Source organism: Lutjanus erythropterus, chromosome 18, assembly GCF_056507025.1.
Source record: "Lutjanus erythropterus isolate fLutEry1 chromosome 18, fLutEry1.hap2, whole genome shotgun sequence".
In the NCBI taxonomy this organism is placed as follows: domain Eukaryota; kingdom Metazoa; phylum Chordata; class Actinopteri; order Lutjaniformes; family Lutjanidae; genus Lutjanus; species Lutjanus erythropterus.
The window spans coordinates 16,107,843-16,128,518 of NC_139334.1; the positions used below are offsets into that span (position 1 = coordinate 16,107,843).

Here is a 20,676-nt window from a genome sequence, read left to right on the forward strand (position 1 = left end):
TAAATGGTCCCTTCTTTGCCGACCTAATGGTCCTGCCTTCCAGTTGGCCAGGGGACAGCACTCAGCCCAGGGACTACATGGACACAACCATCAGCGTCTAATGAGGAAAACCTATAAACTTCAACTAGCCATGACGTGCATGCATCACAAACACAAAACCTGCCAACATATCCCCAGACAAATACAGTGCTTGTCTGGGGAGATGCTTATTGTGTAGACATTGCATGATGATATATGACATAACAATGAAGCAATTCATACCTCAAAGCCCCAATCAAATCACACACACACATGCACATGCAATCCCCTGTAACCTGTAGGGATAAAGGTGTCAGATGTCAGAATATTACAAAATATCTGTTTTTGTTCTGCCAATTTTAAGCAAATTCCCCCCAAAAAAGATGGCAAATGCAAATGCTGATCACAGTGTGTTTCTGTCATTTTGTGCTACAGCATGTGAATATTCTCATCAGGGTGTAAGAAAATTACATAATTAAATGAACATAAGTATCTCTTCTGTAAATCTGGTACATCATGGCATTTCATTTTTGCTTCCCACCTGAGATGGCATTTGTTATGGCATTTGTTATGAATTCATCTGCTCTGTCAACACACCAGGTGGTGATTTTTCTTAAGCAGTCATGATTATTTGGGCTTTCTGGTGGAGATGAAAGAGGTGTTGCACAGTGGCATTAATATGCCAGTGCTGCATCAGCCTCATCACATCAGATTTTTTTTTAATGCAACAACATTTCCGAAACAGCCAAGATTTTGGAAATGTTAATTTTTAAATATATTTATTTTATTTTTTTTATTTTTTTCTTTCCGTCTGGGGTTTTTACTCACCAATTTAAGATGCACATTAAAAACAGGTGGATGGACGTTTTTTAAAATACTTTATGTCAGCCAGCAACAACAGCCAGTTAGCTAATTTAAATGCTAATTCACACCATTTTAGCTTGGGTGTGCAGACATGTTAGATCTGTGCTAAGAATGTAACTGCTATAAAACAATCAGAAATTAATCAGAAAATAGGAACAATTTTAAAATAAAAAAATAATTTCAACAGCTTTCTTGCTGCCACTGCTCCCTCTCTTCATGCTCGCTCAACCGCCACTGCAGTTTCTTTCGCATGGACAAAAACTATTTGCAGTACAGACTGCAAGACAGACACAGATATCAAAGCTGGATATGCAAACTAAGCCAAGCACGGACACAACTGGGAGACTGTCATCGTCTGGTCCATGAATTCCTCCTGGAAATGACCGGTGCTTGGGAGGGCAGTCTCTAACTCAAATGTGTGTGATATGGTCAGATTTCGTCAGCAGCAGATTTCTATCAGAAATGGAGACCTCTGCACGGAAATATTTAGTCTGCTGTGAATGTGTATGTGTACATCTGTAAGTTTTTGTCCCATCATCAGTGCAGGACCTAGTGAAGTGCCACCACCATAACTGCTGACTGCGTCCTCTGTCTGTCTCACACTGATGTGCCTCCTCCATTCTCCTTGATCATGGCTACTGTTGTCATCTCCTCTCCTCCAGCGTAATGAGTCAGTGTGTGATGTTGGATGGCTGCTGACAGTGTGTCCTATGACTCACATCGGGGTGGTACTGCTGTCCCAGCATATCTCAATACTCCCCCCTCCTCCCGCTATCGTCCCATCCCTCCTCCTCTCCTCTCCCCCTCTGCTTCTGTTTGGACTGTATCTTCCCCAGTGAGTAGGGACATCTGCTAATAATAAGTAAACATACTGTAAAGGTGACACACAAACATATAAAGCCCCTACATGCACATGCACACTCCAGTTAGGTAGTTGTGCAGCTATGCCTGTTTTTTTTTTAATAACATTTATTGTTTTTTCATCAGTCATGTGCTTTTTGTCTCTGTGGAGAAAGCGAAAGAGAGAGGGAAACAAGCTGGAGAGAACAGGGAGAGAGCTGGCAGAAAGCACAAAGTGTTGGCCAGTGGAAAGTCCGATGATGATGATGGGGGCCAAATTGACACTGGAACTGAGTGAGACTGTGTGGGTTTAATTGCATGTGCTTGTGCAACAAAGATTTGTGGTATCACAGTTTATACTTTGAGGGCTTTAGGCTTTTGAAACACACCACAGCCCTTCTTATTTTTGCAGTATTTTAATTTTCACATCACAGCAGTTTTTTCTTCCTGAATATAATTTAGATCCACAAAAACAGATCAGATTGTTCTTGTCAGTGTCAGCTTATCAGCCTGTGAGAAACAGTAAACATTTCTGTACTGGCGTGCGGGACAACTTAAGACAGACACCTTGGTCTGTTTTATGTAAATACCGCACTTAAACACTCCTGCTTTAAAGGGCCTGGGCACTCGTAAACCTTGACAGACCCTTGGGCTGTGCCACTACCTGTAAAACACTGACTGTTTATGGATGCCTGTACCTGCGTCCTTCCACCCATAAACACTTTTCTTTGTCCTTCTAGGACAGAGCGGGTGAAGAGGAGAGATAGAGGATGAGACTATGTCCTCTTAACCAGGAAGTGTTGTAGGCCATGGTCTTAGTAAAATGCATAAACAATAGAAAGGCATGTAAATCTTTTCAAGTGAGCATGGAAATTAGAGATGCACTGATTGCAATTATCTTGTCCGAGTCTGATTGCCAGTTTTTTTTTTAAAGTCAGACCCGCCAAATCTGTTTTTTCTTTCTTTCTAAGAACTGTACTTGATAGCAAATTAAATTGTATGACCATCATAAAACAATGACTATAAAATAATTTGTTGCTCCAGGTTACAGCAGGCTTTGTCCTCTTTTCCTCGTTTTATCTTTTCCTTTTTACTTCTCCACCTTTTCCTTTACTCCACCTTTCTTCCCCCTCTTCTCAGATTTTCTTACCCTCTGTACTCATGTCCTCTCCTTTATCTCTCTTTCTCTTCTTTCCCGAAATCTTGTCTATATCGTGCTCTTGAAGTCTTTTGCTCCGCTTAACTTTGACGACATGCTAGCATGTGTGTGGCTGTTGAATATGGCTGTTACAGTTTGTGTAGTCATTTTGTTTTAATTCTTGAAGATCCAATTATTGCTAAAACATATGTCATGCATTGACGTGTAATTGAGAAGAAAAAAATATGATACAGACTCACAGTCGCAGTAAAGGGAGAGAGAGAGAGCGCTTGCGCAGACTGACTGCTGGCAGGGTATGTTTTCAATTGTTTCCAATAATAATGCTGCAAATTTATACTTTGCTACAAATGCCAACAGCAGCAAAATGAGGAACTGAGCGTTGATTCTGCACTGAGGGCTTGTTAAGGGCGTGTTGTTTCCTGGTCACAGAGAGTTGAAAAATGTTTAGCTTTGGGTTAAACACTGCACTCGTCACTGTCATTTTTTACACAGCCACACAATTACAGTGGAGAACAGGTGGGACAAATGAGTATTCACAAACTGTTTCCTGCTCGTACTCTTTGAACTGAGCGCCGTTCTTCAGCTCTTGAACTAAATGATGGCGCTCATGGAGATGTTTCCTCACCCACAAAATTCCATGAACCCACATATACCAGTTGGTCCATTCTCATTCTCGATGTGTGCTTCAGCCCTCCCTTCATTCAAGCAAAGACTAGAGGAAGTAGACTACTCAACCTTATGCCAACATTTTTACATTCAGTATTTGTTGCAAAACATAAATTAAACATTACTTCCGTGGATATTACATATCATAGCGGTGTGTCTAAGTGCTGAGTGCCTAGCATTTTCAGCTGGGAAGAAACACTTTGGTGCACACATGGCCTTATAATTGTCACAGACAGTCGTTGTCCTTATAGCTGTGCACATGACGTGAACCATCATGCAGCACATTCATGTAAATTAGACTGGCACAGAATCAGATTTATCTGACACTGACTGGCCGGTCACTAGTCATGGCCGATCAAGTTGAAAACATCAGATTCCAGTCACCAGCCTGTCGATTGGTGCATCTTTAATGGAGGGTGTTGTTTGTCACCTGAGTGAGCCTGAAGAATCGAGCGCACCAGCAGGTCAAGGTTCTTAAACCCTTATCACTTTACAGTGAAACACAGAGATCACATGACAGATATCCACACATCCTGTTTGACTCAGTGTTTGAAAAAATCCCTTTCTAGCAGTTGAAAAACTTGATTTCACGTATAAAAGTAGAAAAAACAATGCATCTTCATGTGTATTTGCATTTGTGAGAACATGCTCTTATTCTGCCTTGTCCATGCCCTCCGGGAACTGCCACCCTCAGGCTTCTCATCACCTCTCTTTGCTGGTTCCTCCTCTGAATGCAGACGGACTGCACGCCGTCCTCTTGGTGCCATTGTCATTGTTGAGCCAAAGTTCTTTTAATCACGCCGCCGCCCCAGCCCACCATGATTTACTAGTCCCTCCGCATCCATAGGCATCCACTCCAGCCAATTGCATTAAAGAGATAAATAACCCAACCAATAAAAGTGCTGTGAGGAGGCTGAATGGGTCCTGGAATGCTCATCGTCCATTTGGTGCAGTAAGCAATGGGTGGGGGTGAGCAACGGGGGAGGTGTGGGGCTTTTAGTGGAAGGTTTTTTAGGGGTGATATTGTGATTGGTGGTGGAGGTGATGTCATGTCATCCATCTTAGGGAGCCACTTCATTAGGCTAATGGAAGGGCTGGACCGCTCACCGTTCGTTCCTGTACGTGAATGTGTGTGTGTGTGTGTGCGTGTGTGTGTGTCTGTCCTTCCATTGATGGCAGCTTCCAAGGCTAAAGTGGTTATGAAGACTAAAGTGATTTTATTAGCCAGGCACATAGCCCATCACTGCGTATGGGCATAACTCTATGTGTGTGTGTGTGTGTGTGCGTGTGTGTGTGTGTGTGTGTGTGTGTGTGTGTGTGTGTGTGTGTGTGTGTGTGTGTCCATAAGTGTGTAGGCAGGTGTGTGTGGCAGTATTTTCACAAAGTGCGGTAATGACACTGTTTTTGGTGAGAGGAGATAATGCCGTGCGTCTGAGGAGCTAAAGCACACCTTATTCCTTTGATGTTTCAACTACAGTCGCGTTTCCTTCAGTGACTTGCAAAAATGTGGAGTGCAGAGAGGATACTCACCACGCTTTAGGGTAATATCAGTGATAGACTTTGATTTGTCACTGACTTAAATTAGTATGTCACTTCAAATGTTCCTCTTGTGACGAGTGAAGAGGACAAATGGAGCCGCTCTTTGAATCTGCTGCGCTGCCCGGCCTCCTCTCCTCTCTTTGTCACTCCTTCCCTCTCCTCGTCTCTCTTCCCGTCTCTCCATCTTTGTCAGCTTTTCCACCTGAAGCCCACATGATTCTCTGTCTGGACATGTGCTGTCTTTTACAAGAGTGATTCCTCTGATTCCATTCCTCCCTTTGTTGTCCAGGTCGTTCTACCTTCGGCAGCTTGTTTTATTCATTTCTTTATGTTTTTCAGATGTCATATTATGAGGCTTGCCTCTGATTTGTTTTGTAACACCCTCATCTGAACTCTTTTCTTATCCTTAACCTCTCCATTGTCCAGATGTGAAGACTTTATCATATATTCTCTCTGTTTGTGGATCAAACTACACAAATGAGCATTCACTTACAATGTGATGAAGTTCATGGCCTTGATACGGTGCTGCCAACTGGCTAAGTTAACAATTTGTTCTTTTTTATAAACACATTTAAAGTTGCTCTTTCTAAACCAAAGTTCTTTGGCAAAATCTGTGATTTTAACTTGCAGAATGCGGGAGTTGCTGGTCTACTGTTGCCTCGATTGGTTAGTTTGTTTGTGTTGGTATGTTACTTTGAAAAGATTAGTTCAGATTCACCAAAGTCACAAAATAATACACACAAAGGAACAGATCAAGGCTGTGGTAGGCAAGCAACTCTGGTCTGGTTGCTTTGAAGAGAGCTATATTTAACTTACAAAATGCCGGCCAACTGCCAATGTAGATCTTTTTGGATGGGCCTTTTAGGTTGCTCAAAGACATTTTTGCTGCTGACTCAGCTTCTGTGCTGTGCTGTGAAGTTACGAGCATTTGTTGAATCTGATGTGGTGTGTTTGTACGAGCTCTTCATACAAAAAAGGAGAAATTGAAGATAAGAATACAAAAATATTCTTGCATGAGACCTACTGACCCAACTTTAAATAATCTGAACTAATTTAATCTTAAAATCAGAAAAGAAAACAGAACAAAAGTAATATACCTGGATTACTAGGTTTCAAATTAAAATACATGTACCTTATTTTGAATTCTGCCTTCATTTTGATTTTTTACAAGAAAGAACATGAACTGAATCAGAATTATCTTTCTGTTCGCAAATGTCAAATTAAATTCATCACAAGCAACACCAGGAAAGTCCCTCCATTAGCAAATTCCTTCAGTTTCCCCTCTCTCATTTTGTGGCACTCTTCTGATGTTTCCACAGGACATTAACCTGATATTACATTAATCTGTTTATTCACACTATTTAGACTATAACGTGAGTATAAATGTACTATTTGTGCATCCATACGTACCCAGTGGAGGTGTTAATGAAACAGAATAGCCACACTGTGTCCAAGCTGTGCTGTGATGTTTCATTCAAAAGCCTCCAAAGCTGAGAAAAGATAACAACAACAAAAAAGTAGTAGTGGTAGTTTCCTAACTTAAACATATGGTCTCTGTAGCTATTGAGATGTGTAAATGAGAGGATGAGGAGCAGCCTTAGCAAGGTGCCGGTATCCCCCATGTATGGACACCTGCTACCAGTGCAAAGGTACAGCAGCCACCCAGAGTAGGAATAAAATTATTCTCTGCTTTTTATTTATTACTTGTGACAGCCATTAATTTGATGTCTCAATGCTCAGATCTGAAAAACAAGCGGTGTTGTGACATTTTCAAATAAACACGAGTAGGGGTGAGCTAACTTTGATGGTCTGATGGATTGAAGGACGCACAAAAACTTGTCAATTCTTATTGGATTCCTGTCAAGTTGGAAATGAGAAAGAGCAAACATTCATCAGCTTGATGTAACAAGAGCCTACATTATTAGGGGACCATGTTGTTGTCTGATGTAACCTGTGGGTCACAGGTAGCAGGCAGGTGTTGCGGAGATGATGTAATATAGTTGAACACGTTTTTATCGTTTGTGTTTCAGGATCTTCTTTTACATGGTAGCATGGAATATTTATTATGACATGATGATAAGGGGCCTTCTGTTATCTGTAGGAATAAAGTAAATAAAAATAAGAAAAGCTTTTTGACCACTGACTATATATGGTTCTTGGTGAAATGATTGCTGAACTTTTCTTGCGTTAGAAAGTTTAAAAGCATTTCAGCTGATTAGAGTCCATCATGGTGTGCTTTCAGAGCTTTGTGTACACGTTACGTGCCTACACCTGTATTAGCGAGCCTTATGCATTTCAAAGTGCAGTGCTTGTTTGGCTTGTGTGGCCTTTAACGCCTGTCCCTGGTGCAGATCGATTTTGTGCCTAGCCAGCAGCCCACTGCTAACCTTGAGGTAAGCTGGCGTAATGAGATCGCATCTGACGGCATTGACTCACACCTGACAGCACTGACACTCTCCTCGCAGCCAGGGAGAGACAGGCAGAGTTGGAAAGGCTAGGTCCTCTGTGGTGGTAGGATGTACTGTTAAAGGCTCTTGATTTCACTGTAATATATACTCCTACCATCTAGAGAAGTTGGGGTTTGAATGCTTAAATGGGCAACAATATGACAGAGAAATATTATGAAGGACAAATGTTTATTCAGCAAAAGTAAAAGCTGTCTGTGATTTTTAAGCACGTTAGCATTAGTATTCATACAATCTTTAACTTACTGGTGATAGAGCAAGTATGTACCCATAAACTTAAGCTTATCTAAAACAAACTTTTAGGCCTTGCACCCTTTTAAAAAAGCACATAACCAGCGCATTCAGATGCTGTTAAAGGCATTGCAACAGCTTGAATGAAATTGCAATAAAGTTACAAACAATCAGCCATGTTAAGAACAAAGAGAAAGATCCAAACATACAGTAGGCTCTCCCACCGAGTTCAGACAAAGAGAGCAAATGAGATACATTAGAGGCTGACATTCTTTTAGGATTCCTTCAGGATGGGAGTAAATATCACTATTCATCACAGGACTGTCAGTGGGAGTCATAATAACAGTTCGTCCGTTTTTCATGTAGAAATATGCAGTTTTAATATGAATAAACACTATTTTCTTCGTTTTGAACACAATGCTAGTTGTTCTTTTGTCTTTTTTAATTAGTTTGTTATTCTTTTCAGGATCAGTGCATAACGTTTGTAGAGTGTGGATTGACGGGAACAGGATGAGCACATTCTTTCGGGATTGGGACAGGACAGGGTTTGTGGAGGACTGAGACACTGAATTAATAAAATGCTTTAATATTTTGTCAATTAAATTGTGCATCATAGTGTACATTTGCAGCTCAGCCCCTTTTCCTCTAAATTTTGTCTGTGGCTAACCTTAAGTCTCCCTAGGCTAGCAATGGTTGCCAAGGAAAATAGAGTATTTAATTGGCTCAGCTCTACAAATCTTTGGACAAAAATGGCTTTTTTCATAGTAAAGGTTGCAGACCTCTGCCCCACAGGCAGCTGGGATATCCCAAGAAGTGCATGCACACCACTTTGGGAAACCAGGATCCAAAACATTCCTTTGAGAAAAAATGCATGTTTTCTTCATGAAGAATGCCAGAATTTCAGGTTGAACTTCTTTCTCATTGAAACTTCAGCAGCTGCAGCATCTTGGTGTGCGGCACAGATGAATTCAGAGTGTACATTTTGCTGTTGCTCTGTGGTGTGGGTCTGCAGGCAGTGCTGGGTTATGCACAGCCTTCTGTCTGGCCATAGCTGTGATAAGAAGCACCCTGTCTGTATTTTCTGGCGCAGCTGAAAATCTCTGCTACAGCAGGCTGCAGCGATCATCCGTCACCATCAACACACACAAACTTGGGCAACCTGAAAAATGTTTAATCTAATTTGAAAATAATTAAAAAGGAGCTGCTCTTCCAAGACATCAGTGTGATATACCTGTGAACATAACATGAGATGACTCTTTTCTTTAGAGATGTGACAAGCATACTGAAGCTGATTCCTAGATTCGTGTATCAGGCTACAATTTGGACGAGATGGGATTGGGATAACCATTATCTGAGTGGTGGTAATTGAAACAATAATGGACATGGTAACAGCTCGGAAAATAGCATTGATCCATCATCTAAGATGAGCCCTCTTTGTGCATTAATACCATGACTAAATGGTGCAAACTGATATTGCTCTCGGTCATGGCTAGGTCTAGTTGGCTAATTGAAAAAGAAATGAGCAAGGAGAGGGTTTTGTGAGGTGTGGAAGAGTGATTCTCCCACCTTGCCTCTGCGAGGCTTTCAATCCCTCCCACAGCCGGGGATTTCTAAAGAAAGATTAGCCAAAGACATGGCACGATTTTGGCGGAAGTGAGGAATTGGAATTCAATTCCTGTATACCTACGTACAGATGTAGACTAGTAAGTCAGTGGGAGCCTGATCGATAGGAATCTAACAGCTTTAGCTCCCATGCAGCTCAGGAGCATCCTCAGCAGGTTATGTCTTTGTCTCAACCTTGTCTACACATTCCTCTGGTCTTACTTTCTGCTGTGCAATCTGACCTTGACACGTTTTCCTCCACCTGGCGCACTGCTTTGCTGATGTCCAACTTTCAGCAGGTTGAAATGGCAGTGAGCTGCAGCCAGCCTATAGACTGAGCACTGCTGGGCTGGATGAACACATGGAAAATGAGATCACTGACCTACAGCAAAGGTTAGACTTCAGTAAGCATGAGCAGTCAGATGATGTCTGCTGGAGGGGTTGGGAGTTTAATAAACTACTGCTGGCCACAAGCCTATTGTTTTAGTTCTCTGCTGCAACCTCATGTGGATATCCGTGAATGTGTGTGTGTGTGTGTGTGTGTATGTGTGTGTGTGAGTGTTGTGACGTGTCCGAAGCTGCAGCCCTCATTGTGGCTAACTGTGTTAAGCTGAAATGCTGTTATTGATTACACACAAAGGTTGAGATGGAAAAGCAACAGAGTGGGAATGGGCCCAGCTCCAGGTGTGTGTGTGTGTGTGTGTGTGTGTGTGCATGCGTGCGTGTGTGTGTGTGTGCGTGTGTGTGTGTGTGTGTGTGTGTGTGTGTGTGTGTGTGTGTGTGTGTGTGTGTGTGTGTGTGAGCATGAATGTGTATGTGAGCCACAGCTGTGCTGTCTGTCAGCCTCTGGCTTATCCATTAGGGGAAAAGGGGGTTGGGGACTCTGGCAGAGGGAAATACCAGCGTGAGGGAAAGAGGAGTGTTTGAGGCAGAGGTGGAAAATAACAAAGCAATTGTTCTATACTTGACTACAATTCTGAGTAGGGATGGATATCAAGAGCCATTACTAAATTGGTAGCGGTTCCTGATTGATCAGTACTGAAATATTGGTGAGCTCCTGAACAAAACAGTGCTGCTAATGGTATTTATTTAACGTGAATTTGCTTTAATTTAGCTATTAGTGAGTGTGCAGTCGAGAAAGACACAGAGAGAGAATGTGTGACGTTACAGCTGTGAATGTAGCACCGCAGTGTGTCTACATTTAAAGCTATTTGTCGGAGAATAAATGTTTTAGCTATTGAAGACCCAAGGGAGGTTGTCCCGAAGTTAGCAACAACTGTGGTACAGACTCAAAGGTAGAACAAGTAGGATTTGTCAGTTGCTGTTTGTAAATGCACCAGAAAGATAGCTGATTGTTCAGTCTCATTCTCAGGACGTTAAATACCAATATTTTGGGTTGGTAAAGAGTCCTGAGTACAGCAAAATCATGACAAAATAAGAAGGCATGGGTGGAGGGCAGGTCCGGTGCAGAGTCAGGTGTCACCACACACTTTTGGTGGGACATGGGTGATGATTTAGCGGAGAAAGAGGAGTATTTTCGTATGAGTCTATCATGCATAGTTTGTCTTTAGGTGGACTGACCTTTAAGGTGGACCAGGCCAGATATTGTCATTTTACTGACAAGCTCAAGAGATGACCACATCTCTTAACCCCAGTTACCCCTGTTAAAAGACTGCTGAATATTTCCACATTTTTGCATGCCAAGACTTCATTTTTGGCATCAAATTACATGAGTTTTTCCATTTTGTGAGACTCAATATTTTTACTGCTTTCTTCCTCTTGTCAGAGGAAAATGTTCTTTGTTATTTCCGACATCTATTTTTAAAACAGCAACTATCAATTCCTTTGCAGATTTGGCATAAAAGTGTATAATAAGCTAGTAGAAATATGATGCATTGCTGTAGTGTAAACCACAGTGTGTGTGACTAAGAAACACCTGGATCAACCAACAAAATGCTGTTTTCGCATCAATAATTTAATACTCTAAAAGGGCGCGTTCTCCTGAATGAGGGCAACTTGCTGTTAATGCTTTTGTGTTTTTTAAAAATACTTACTTTTATTTTTACCTCCACCATTACACTCATGCATCACATCCTGTCTCCTTTGTTCCACCTGTTCTCTCATGCTTTCTGTCCTCATCTCATGTAATGTAATGTACACAAGTACACACTCTGTGTGTGTTTATCTGCATTGGTGTTTATCTGTGTTATCAGTGAGTGAGTGGGTCATTAAAATGAAATAAACCCTGACAGGGTGCTGCAGGACCCTGACATGAAACAGAGGGGTCTTGTATCACCCTGAAGGAGTTTATTTTACTATAATGGCCTGCTCACTGTGCATTATGCTGCTTACTACACAGCTACTTTGTTCAAATGTCAATTATTTGATCCAAAATATTAGTTTAAAAATGTATTTTAATTATTAATAAATGATTTCCTTGCTCCTCCAGTCTATGAACAGATCTATGCCCATAGCAACAGTCTGCTATTCAGAAGTAACACACTTTATGCCATAATTGACCAATCAGAATTGCATATTCAACAAAGCTGTGTAAGAGAAATATAAAACAACCTCTTCATGCAGATGCATGCACACATACTGCGAGGATATTCTCTCTCACTCTGTTTTGTTGCTTCGCAGACACCTGTGGTTTGGCTCTAACACATAAACACTCTATCGCTCTCTCTCTCTCTCTCACACACACACACACACATACACACACACACACCTGGTCTCTCCCACCTCTCTGCCAGAGTGTGTCTCTTTATGAGAGGCCTGCCTGGCGCCCAACTGTGAGGCCCTTTTAATTAGAGACCTGCTGTTAAGCACAGGCCTCCTCCAGTGGTCGCATCCACTCCCTACCACCTCCTCACACCTACACACCCTCTGTCACACTCACCACCACTAAGCTCCTCTCCTTCCTCTCTTTCCTCATGGTCTGGTTCACACATAGTATCCACATAAGTACATCTAGATTATATTTACTGTATCACACCACCAGAATCCATGTTAAATGTGCATTTTCAAGGCTTAAGTTTGATTTTATTTATGAGAATCTAGTTTTAAAAAAAATATGCTTATTAGAGTTGGAGAGCCATCAGAGAAGAGAACTGCAGTGATTGTTTGCATACTGTATGAAATTCCACACTCCACAAGAGTGAATGAGAAAGAAAAAGTATATTCTTGACCCTGAGTATTTCAGGCTGTGTGTCTTGTTTGTTTTGGTGTATCCATCTACAGTTTTCAAGAAGAAGCACAGAAAGTATATTAGTCTTTTCAAGCTTAAACAAAAAAGATAGTATGAATGAAATTAATTTGAGTCTTGGGGAAAAACATACCCACAGCTGACAGAGAAGAAAAATCATCTACTTAGACTTTTATGAATAAGACTAATGGTAATAAAAACTCTATATCAACTTTTACAGTAGTGGAAACAAGGACAGATACCAAGAAACCTTGATATACACAAAAGAGTGTATATACTGTATTTAAAGTATGTTAAAGCTGCATTATGTCAACTATTTGCCTTGAATTAACAGCTTCAAAATCATTTTGATGGTACACTGACTTGTAATAGGGAGAATGGTGCCTTTGTGATTCCCACTCTGTGCCCCAAACACCTGTTCTTGCACGATGTAACTTGGGTTGCTGGGTATGATCTCAGGGCGTAACGCTTTACAGCACAAAGTCACACACTACCAACGATGTGACTAATTTTGGTGAAAGTGGATCATATTTTATGGAGTAAATGTTTTCTGGTTTTCCTCACATGTTCTCCGGCTGCTCTGCCTCAACTCTGTGTGATTTACAGAGCTTAAATTGTTGCTAAAGTAAGCGTTAACTGTAGCAACAGCTAGCTAGCCCAGTCAGTTGTCCAGCTAGCTGACTCAGCCTGCACTGGACTCATATGACTGGGAGAATATTGGTGTTTACACCACTAGAACAGGACCTCTGGACCACCTGGAGGAGGAGATTTTCAGGCCCAAATCAGTGGGGATCCAGCTGGGAATGCTGGTGTGGAGCAGAGCCGTAATGGGCACTGGAACTGGGCAAGTGGGCAATTCAACCAGGCTCAGTAGCCTCAACAGACATCATGGCAAAGGCAGAGAGGATGGAGGAAACTAAGAAAAGAAAAAGAGACAGTGACCAGGCAAGAGGCACTGCACAACAGTAAATGTCAGATTGCATTTTAGTTGTAGCAGAGAGCCTTGTGAAATAAAGCATTGCAAGAAAGACAGACACTGAGCTGGGCTTCTGGACTAGTATGTCTTGTGTTGTTGCAGTTGTTTGATGTTTGGCTTGGTGTTAACAAAGATGTCAACCCACTAGTTTTTGATGCATGAAACATCATCGACGCTTCTCCACGTCCTGCTGGAGTCTTGCGTGTATTGTCAGCTGGGAAGACAGTCTGCCCGTTAAATGCAATAGCTTGGTCTGCAGTGGAGCAGATCTCTGATGTGGGCAAAACAGTTCATAAGTAATGTAATCATAACAGATGCACATGTACAGCTGTCACAACAGCGTATAAGTGAATTGCACAAAGAAACTGTAGGAGCAACAAATAGTAAAAATGCCGTTGTGATAATGTTGCTTAAATGAAAAAGATTATGTACAGTGTGTTCTATTCCTGATATAGAGCACTGAAAAAATTGGGTTGGAGGATGGAGGGTTATCAGTGTGTGGCTGGTGAAAGGAAAGAATGAAAACACATGCCCTCTCCTAACACCCTCAGCTGTGCAGCCATGGTCAACTTCTGCAGAAAGTATTTCTGGAACTCGAATTGCTCCATCGCACTCATAACCTGCATTCCTCCATTTCCCTTTTTAAGCGAGGCCAAAGGCCTTGTTTGAAAGCCCAGGTCTCACATGCATCAATTCTCCTCTGCATCTGGCTGCTATGATCAAAGAGCTATTGTGTTGGGGGGCCTCCTGTCTAAGCTGCTTTCATTAGGAACTTCCCCAATCAGGGCTAAGTTGATTAGAAACAATGGTAGGTGGGTTGATATTATGTTGAATCAGCTCTGGAATTTGGAGCTAAACTTCCCAAAGCTGCTGCAGTGTGTGTCACCCGGTCCCTGGCGGAGGAGGGGATTATAGCCGTACAGCATACACATCATGCTTCAGTCAGAAATCTCAAGACTGGTGGGGAGGGGGGGGTGTTACAGTGCAGTAAATATCCCCTTAAAATCTGCCGTCTCTATATTTTGAAATTAGTTTGGAGGGAATGCCGAGCGCTGCCTGCATCTGTGACTGCTTGTCTTCAGCTTGATGTGGGAAGACAGGTTGTTTAGGACCGTGGGGAATGAGAGATGGAGAAAGAGCAGGGTGGAGGAGGAGGAGGAGGAGGAGGAAGGCTGCAGCTGTTGTTGTGTGGAGTTTAGTGTTGGTCTGGTGTGGCTTGGCAGAAATCACAGCAGAGCCTTAGAGTGGCACAGCCCCTCCTGTTGCCTTAATGATAGATTAAGATTGTTTTGTTTTTTGAGTTTTCTTGAGTTTTTGCCTCATTACATAGATAGATAGATATTATTCTATCCACCTCACCTCTGTGGTCTGTGTGCTCAAGACCCCTCCAATCCTGGGGATTTAGCATGAAAGGCAGAAACAAAGCTCTTGTTCTGTGCCACCTTCCTTTTCTTCCTCCACCTTCTGTGGAGCAAATGTCGCTGCACCGAGGATCCTCCTCTGTCTGCATCTGTATCGACCCTTCCTCTTCCTCAGAGGAACACTCCTGCTAGGGCCCCTTTTCCTTCTGTTCACAGGACGGGAGTTTTTATTATGATTGTTTTTAAAGATTTTTTTTCTCTCTGTCTGCCCAGGGTTGCAGATATTGCCGAAAGCAGAGAGAAAAAAAAAGACAGGAGGGGGGGGCGGGAGAAGAAAAAGAAGTGCGAAAAAGAGAAGTTATTTTGCTGAAGGACATTTGCAGAGGGAGCTTTTAACACCCCCCTCTTCACCCTCCTTTCTTTTCCCTCCATCCTGCCTTAAACACACTTCTCCCTTCTCTGCTCTTTAAATATTGAGAATCGTTGCAAATTCCTCTGGCCTCCTGCTTTTGATGCTACTGGCCTCCCAGCAGCTCGGCAATGGAAATGCACTCGAAAGGAGCTGAAACGTCTCAGTGTAGCAACAGCAACAATTCCCCCCTTGCAGGACCTCTTTGCTCCCCCCTCCAGGCCCCAGTAAACGGGTCTGAGCTTTGCTGGTTCCCAAGCCGCACCTCTTCCCTGGCTCCCCGTGTTCTCGAGTTTGAAGGCCAAGCTCTCCCTCTGGGCCGGCTTTGGCTGCTCATTTTCACTCTAACAGGGGGTGGCTCTCCACAGGCCTGGCTTTTTAACCTACACCAACATGCATGCACGCACACACACAAACAAAAACACGCACAGAGCTGAAACTGACTGTACGAGTGACCCGGCTGACTCCTGTCACTTTATTCTTTAGTTTTCACCACTCTCCCGCCCCAGCTACACACATCACAGCACACTGCGTTCCTGATTGCTTCGCCTTTTTTCTTTTATTGCTCAGATGGCTGCATTTTAGATGCTATTTAAGATTTTGCTAAGTAGTAGGGCGCAGGCATCTATGTTGTGGCCAGCTCCAGAATAAAATAGCACGGGTTTAGATACAGAACAAGAGCCTGTTCTTAGAGGCTGCATTCCTGAGCATATGCAGCTATTGTTGCTGTTTCTCTGAGGGGAAAAAACAGTAAATAGCTGCTAAATAAAGCCAAAGCTGTTAAAGTTGTACTGCATCTGGGCTAACCAGTGGTCAAAACGCGGCTGGAGAATTCTCCCCTATCGCTTTCATGTAAAACAGGAGAGCGACTCCTGAGCAGAAAGCAAGTGCGGCAGACTGAGATCATAGACGTGTTACTGCTTAACAGCCCACTTTATGGGACTGGCTCCCTTTGTGTTTTAATGAGGAGGCCATGGATGGGTGAAAAGGCAAGGAGAGACAGAGAGGGAAGGTTGAGTCTGTCAAGGAAGATGAGAGATTAGAAAAGATTGAGAAAGAATAAAGGATGGAGTGCTGGGAAGGAGTTGGAGAGAGGTTTAATGTGTCCTTCTCTCTTCAGGTCTAATTAGGAGTGAAAGAAGGGGCTGAAGGGTCCCCTTAAAGTGCTGCTGTTAATTTTTCACACCACAGGTACACTTCATGATACACTCTTCTCTTCAACTAGTCTTCTTCTTTGTGCTTCTGTACCAGCAACAGATGTGGCCAGAGGCATTATGTTTTCAGGTTGTCTGTCGGTCCCTGTGTCTGTACATTTGTACATACCTCTGCATGGTCATCCCATTGTAATGGTATGACTGACTGCTTAGGGTGCCAGTTAGATCAATACCTAACAAGAACATGCATCCAAAAGCTTTTAGTTTAGGCCCACAAATAACTGAATACCACCACAGATCATTCTTAGTTCAGCTATGTGTATTAATGTTCATGTGTGGGCAAAAAGAAGATCAACAAATAAAACAGTCCCTCCAAGAAAAGGACAAAATCCAGTCTGTATTTTCTGCTTCAAAAAAATCCCTAAAGCACTTCACTTCCTGTTCCACAAACAGTTGTTTTGTGAACACGTTATCTCAAGAATGCCCTGAGGGAATTACTTCAGTCATGGCACAAATGTCTCAGACTCAAGGATGACCTGATTAGATTTTGGTTTCAAAGCTCACTCAAAATTTCATGCGCTCAATATTGGCGACATTTAACACAAAGGTCTAATAGGATAAAATGTTGAGGTGACTTTTTATTAAAAAAAAAAGTCAAAGAGTAACCTCACATGATGTTCTCTATCAGTCCTCTATATTCTGAGGAGAAGAAGAAAAGTCTGAGTGAAGACACTTTGTTTCTCAGCAAAAAAAAATTCACTGTAAATATAGTGATGACTTCTGCTTTGACAAAAATACACTTTATACCTTCTATTACTCCTAAAAAGTCTTCACCACATATATTATGTGAGTCTGGAGCCTCATTAAAGAAAATTCCTCAGTCTGAAATCTTCTCTCATCTCACTTTATGTGACATTTAGGGTTTTTCATATTACAGAAAAATGTTTTCTAACTCCATTTAGGAGAAAAAAATATATCTCAGGATAGAAATTTAACTGTTTAAGTTAACTGAACTGTCCAAAGTGAAAATCTTAAGTTAGGATGGCATAAACCCTGTCCTAAATTCAAAATAAGTGACAAAAATCATAGCACTACTATTGTTAGGTGTGTATGGCAATGACAGTGAAGATAGGGAACAACAAAATATTATCACTGAAAGGCTACTCAAACCATATGATGCCGCTTTAAATTTCCTGGACCGTGTACAGTATTAATGGGTATATATATATCGACAGCCAAGACAGTTATTTTTAAATTTGATGAATGTGCTGCGTCAATCAAATTGGTGGGGTTTGTGGGGTTTTCTCTCCACCACCAACACGATTAATGCTTCAAAGCTGAAATTAAACGCCCGTCTTTTCTCCTCCATCATAGCTAGCTAGTGACAAGTGAAGTGAGACGGCCGTCGTCAAGGATACAGCCGGTCTCATGTACACAGATACATGCACGACAGGACCAGAGCCGACTGACACAGTGAGTATACAGTTGTAGTTAGGATGTGTTAAAGTGAGAGACAAATACGAAGTTCTAAGATAGGACACAGCCATGAGTTTAGGAATTGCTCATGTAATACGAAGAAGAGATTTTTCTTGTTTGAAACATTAGTTAAAATAGACAAGCAGCTGGGAAAATTTTCTGTGATGAGACCCCTGAACTCTTTTTCTCTTCTCTTCTCTTCTCTTCTCTTCTCTTCTCTTCTCTTCTCTTCTCTTCTCTTCTCTTGTATGAGTCAAATTTCATTTTATGGTCCAAAGAAAAAATCCACAGTTTCTCTGTAGGATATTTTAGTTGAACAGGAATTTCTTTGCAAGCAAACTTGGAAGTCTTGTGTGCGTGTTTGTATTTATGTGTGTGTGTGTGTGTGTGTGTGTGTGTGTGTGTGTGTGTGTGTGTGTGTGTGTGTGTGTGTGTGTGTCTATGTGTGCCTCATTCCTCTCTATATTTACCTCCCTCTGAAAAGTGTTTTGAGCCCCCAGTGCAGTGGCATGAGATTGGCAGTTTGCTGTGTGCTGATAAAGTCACGATCTGTGTGTGTGTGTGTGTGTGTGTGTGTGTGTGTGTGTGTGTGTGTGTGGTTAAGTGTGCCTGCTGGTGAAAGAGAGGAAGAAGGAAGGAGTGGAAGCTGGACACCTCAGGAATGTTTTTTCGATAACAAGTTCCCCCAGCTCTGTTGTACAATTGTGTGTGTTTTACTGCACTGTCCGTGTGTGTGTGTGGTTGTGTGTGTATGTGTGTGTGTGTCCTCAGGGAGGGGAGCTCCTGCAGCTTTCTTGCTGTACTGTGATTGGTCACAAGTGTATCATGCTCTCTGGGTCTATTTGTCAGTTACCACACATGTGCACAAACGCCTGAAACATGCAAGAAGATACACACACAAGTAACTTTGATGTTGTTGAGTTTGTTCTATGTTGCAGCGTTTGATTCCACACACAGACATTCATACCTGTGGACTCCAGGTCAGTGCTCATGCCTCGTGTGCATCAACGCAACGTTGTGCAACAGCGGAGCCGTCACTAACTCAGTTGTCCTTTACGCTGCTCTCCTCTCCGCAGGCCGCCTCATTAAACTTTCAGCTGAACGCTTAAAAACTCTTATGCTGTTCGGTCCCAACTGGCTGCGGCATAAGAGGAGTAAATTAAATTCTGTCTATCTGTTGGGTTGGAAGTCAGATGGAAAGATGGCATTTGCCGACTCGGTCTGCAGCAAAGCAGCGCGGCGTGGCCACAGGTGGTGCTTTGTGAGGCCTGACATCAACCCCAGGCTGAGCTGAGGTGTTTTGCCTCATTCTGTCTGTCTGTCTCTGTTTCTTTGCCCCCAGAAAGCCCTGGAGATAAGCCTGTCTACGGCTACCAGAAAAGAGAGAACGTCGGTGACCTAATCCAGGAGACACTGGAGGTGTTTGAGCGCCATGGAGGAAAAGACGCCTACGCTAACATCAAATATATGGTGCCCACTTATCAGTCCTGCATGAGCAAGTGAAGGGGGGGGGGGGGGGAGCGTCACCCTGATGTTGTACAGACTCTTTACCTCTTTGTGAGTCCTTCTTTATCTGCCCCCACCTCTAAATGATACTGTTATCTTATCCTTGTCTTTATCATATCTGTTCTCTAGCATATGCTTTTAAACCTTGATTATATTCACAGTCATTGAGTCACAAGGTCTTCTGTCTGTCTGTATCTGTGAATTCATCACTATAACTTGTTAAAACCAATACAAGCAGTGACAGAACAAATTTGCCATATTAAATATACCTCTGTTTAATACATTAGTCATGTATTGTTATTGTTATTGTCATTACTTTAGTGATTTATTTAGCTAGCTGAGAAGTGACTCATTTCAAACAGATGTGCAACAGATGAAAAATGTGACAAGCACTGTTTTCAAAATGTTTCAGATTTCAAACTTTTATTGATTTGCAGTTTGGAAATGTTACCCTTTTGACTATAAAACACTTAATGTGATGCTTGAATGATGAATGTAAATGGTTTGTTCTTTGCTTTGACAATTTAAAAGTATTAAAAACGCCTTAATTGCCATTTTCCGGTGTCATAATATCTTATAGACAGGCACTGGCTCCTAGTACCTGGGGAAAGTTCCTGCACTGGAGACATGAATTATGTTGCTTTGATGCAGTGGTCCAAGGAGTTATCACAAACTGTTTAATTGTGCTATTTTACAGTGTCACAGTTAAATGGTCTTTAGAAAGGTCCTAAAAAGCATTCAATTTAACTGCAGGATTCTTGCACACACCCTGATTTATGCCAGCTACAGTCAATATCGCTGCATGGTGACAAGATTTCAAGGCAGAATAAGTGTCAACAGGTCCCCAGAAACTTCTCAGACTCTTCCTGCAACATTTTCAACATCTTTTTTACAGCCACCTTTCAAGCCTGCAGGGTCTGTGCAGAACTCATATGACAACGTTTTGCCACAATGCTGCTGCAATTTATATAAACTATATAAATGACTTTGTTTTCCTGTGCTGAAACCATGAACATCTAAAGCCATTGTCTCAGCACTTCAAAGCTTTTAATGAAAAAGGGGCTAATGCAGTTTTAGGGCAGTTCAGTGAGATTGCAGTGATGCAGGCCTGTCTTTCCTGTGTCAGCCCATAAAGTCCATGTTGTACATCTGCACTGTGTTTTGTCCTGCTCTATAACTGCTTCTGTTCACAGCTGCGCGGCTGT

At 42.2% G+C, this 20,676-nt stretch overlaps 1 protein-coding gene across 1 annotated transcript in view; it reads left to right on the plus strand.

Moving 5' to 3' along the window:
* pacrg (PARK2 co-regulated) overlaps positions 1 to 19,468 on the plus strand; it is a 172,299-nt gene extending 152,831 nt beyond the window's left edge. The window contains exon 5 of the mRNA XM_084742973.1: positions 19,308 to 19,468. Within this exon, the coding sequence (XP_084599099.1) occupies positions 19,308 to 19,468 (161 nt within the window). The remainder of the gene's footprint in view (positions 1 to 19,307) is intronic.
* The last annotated feature ends 1,208 nt before the right edge of the window (positions 19,469 to 20,676 follow it).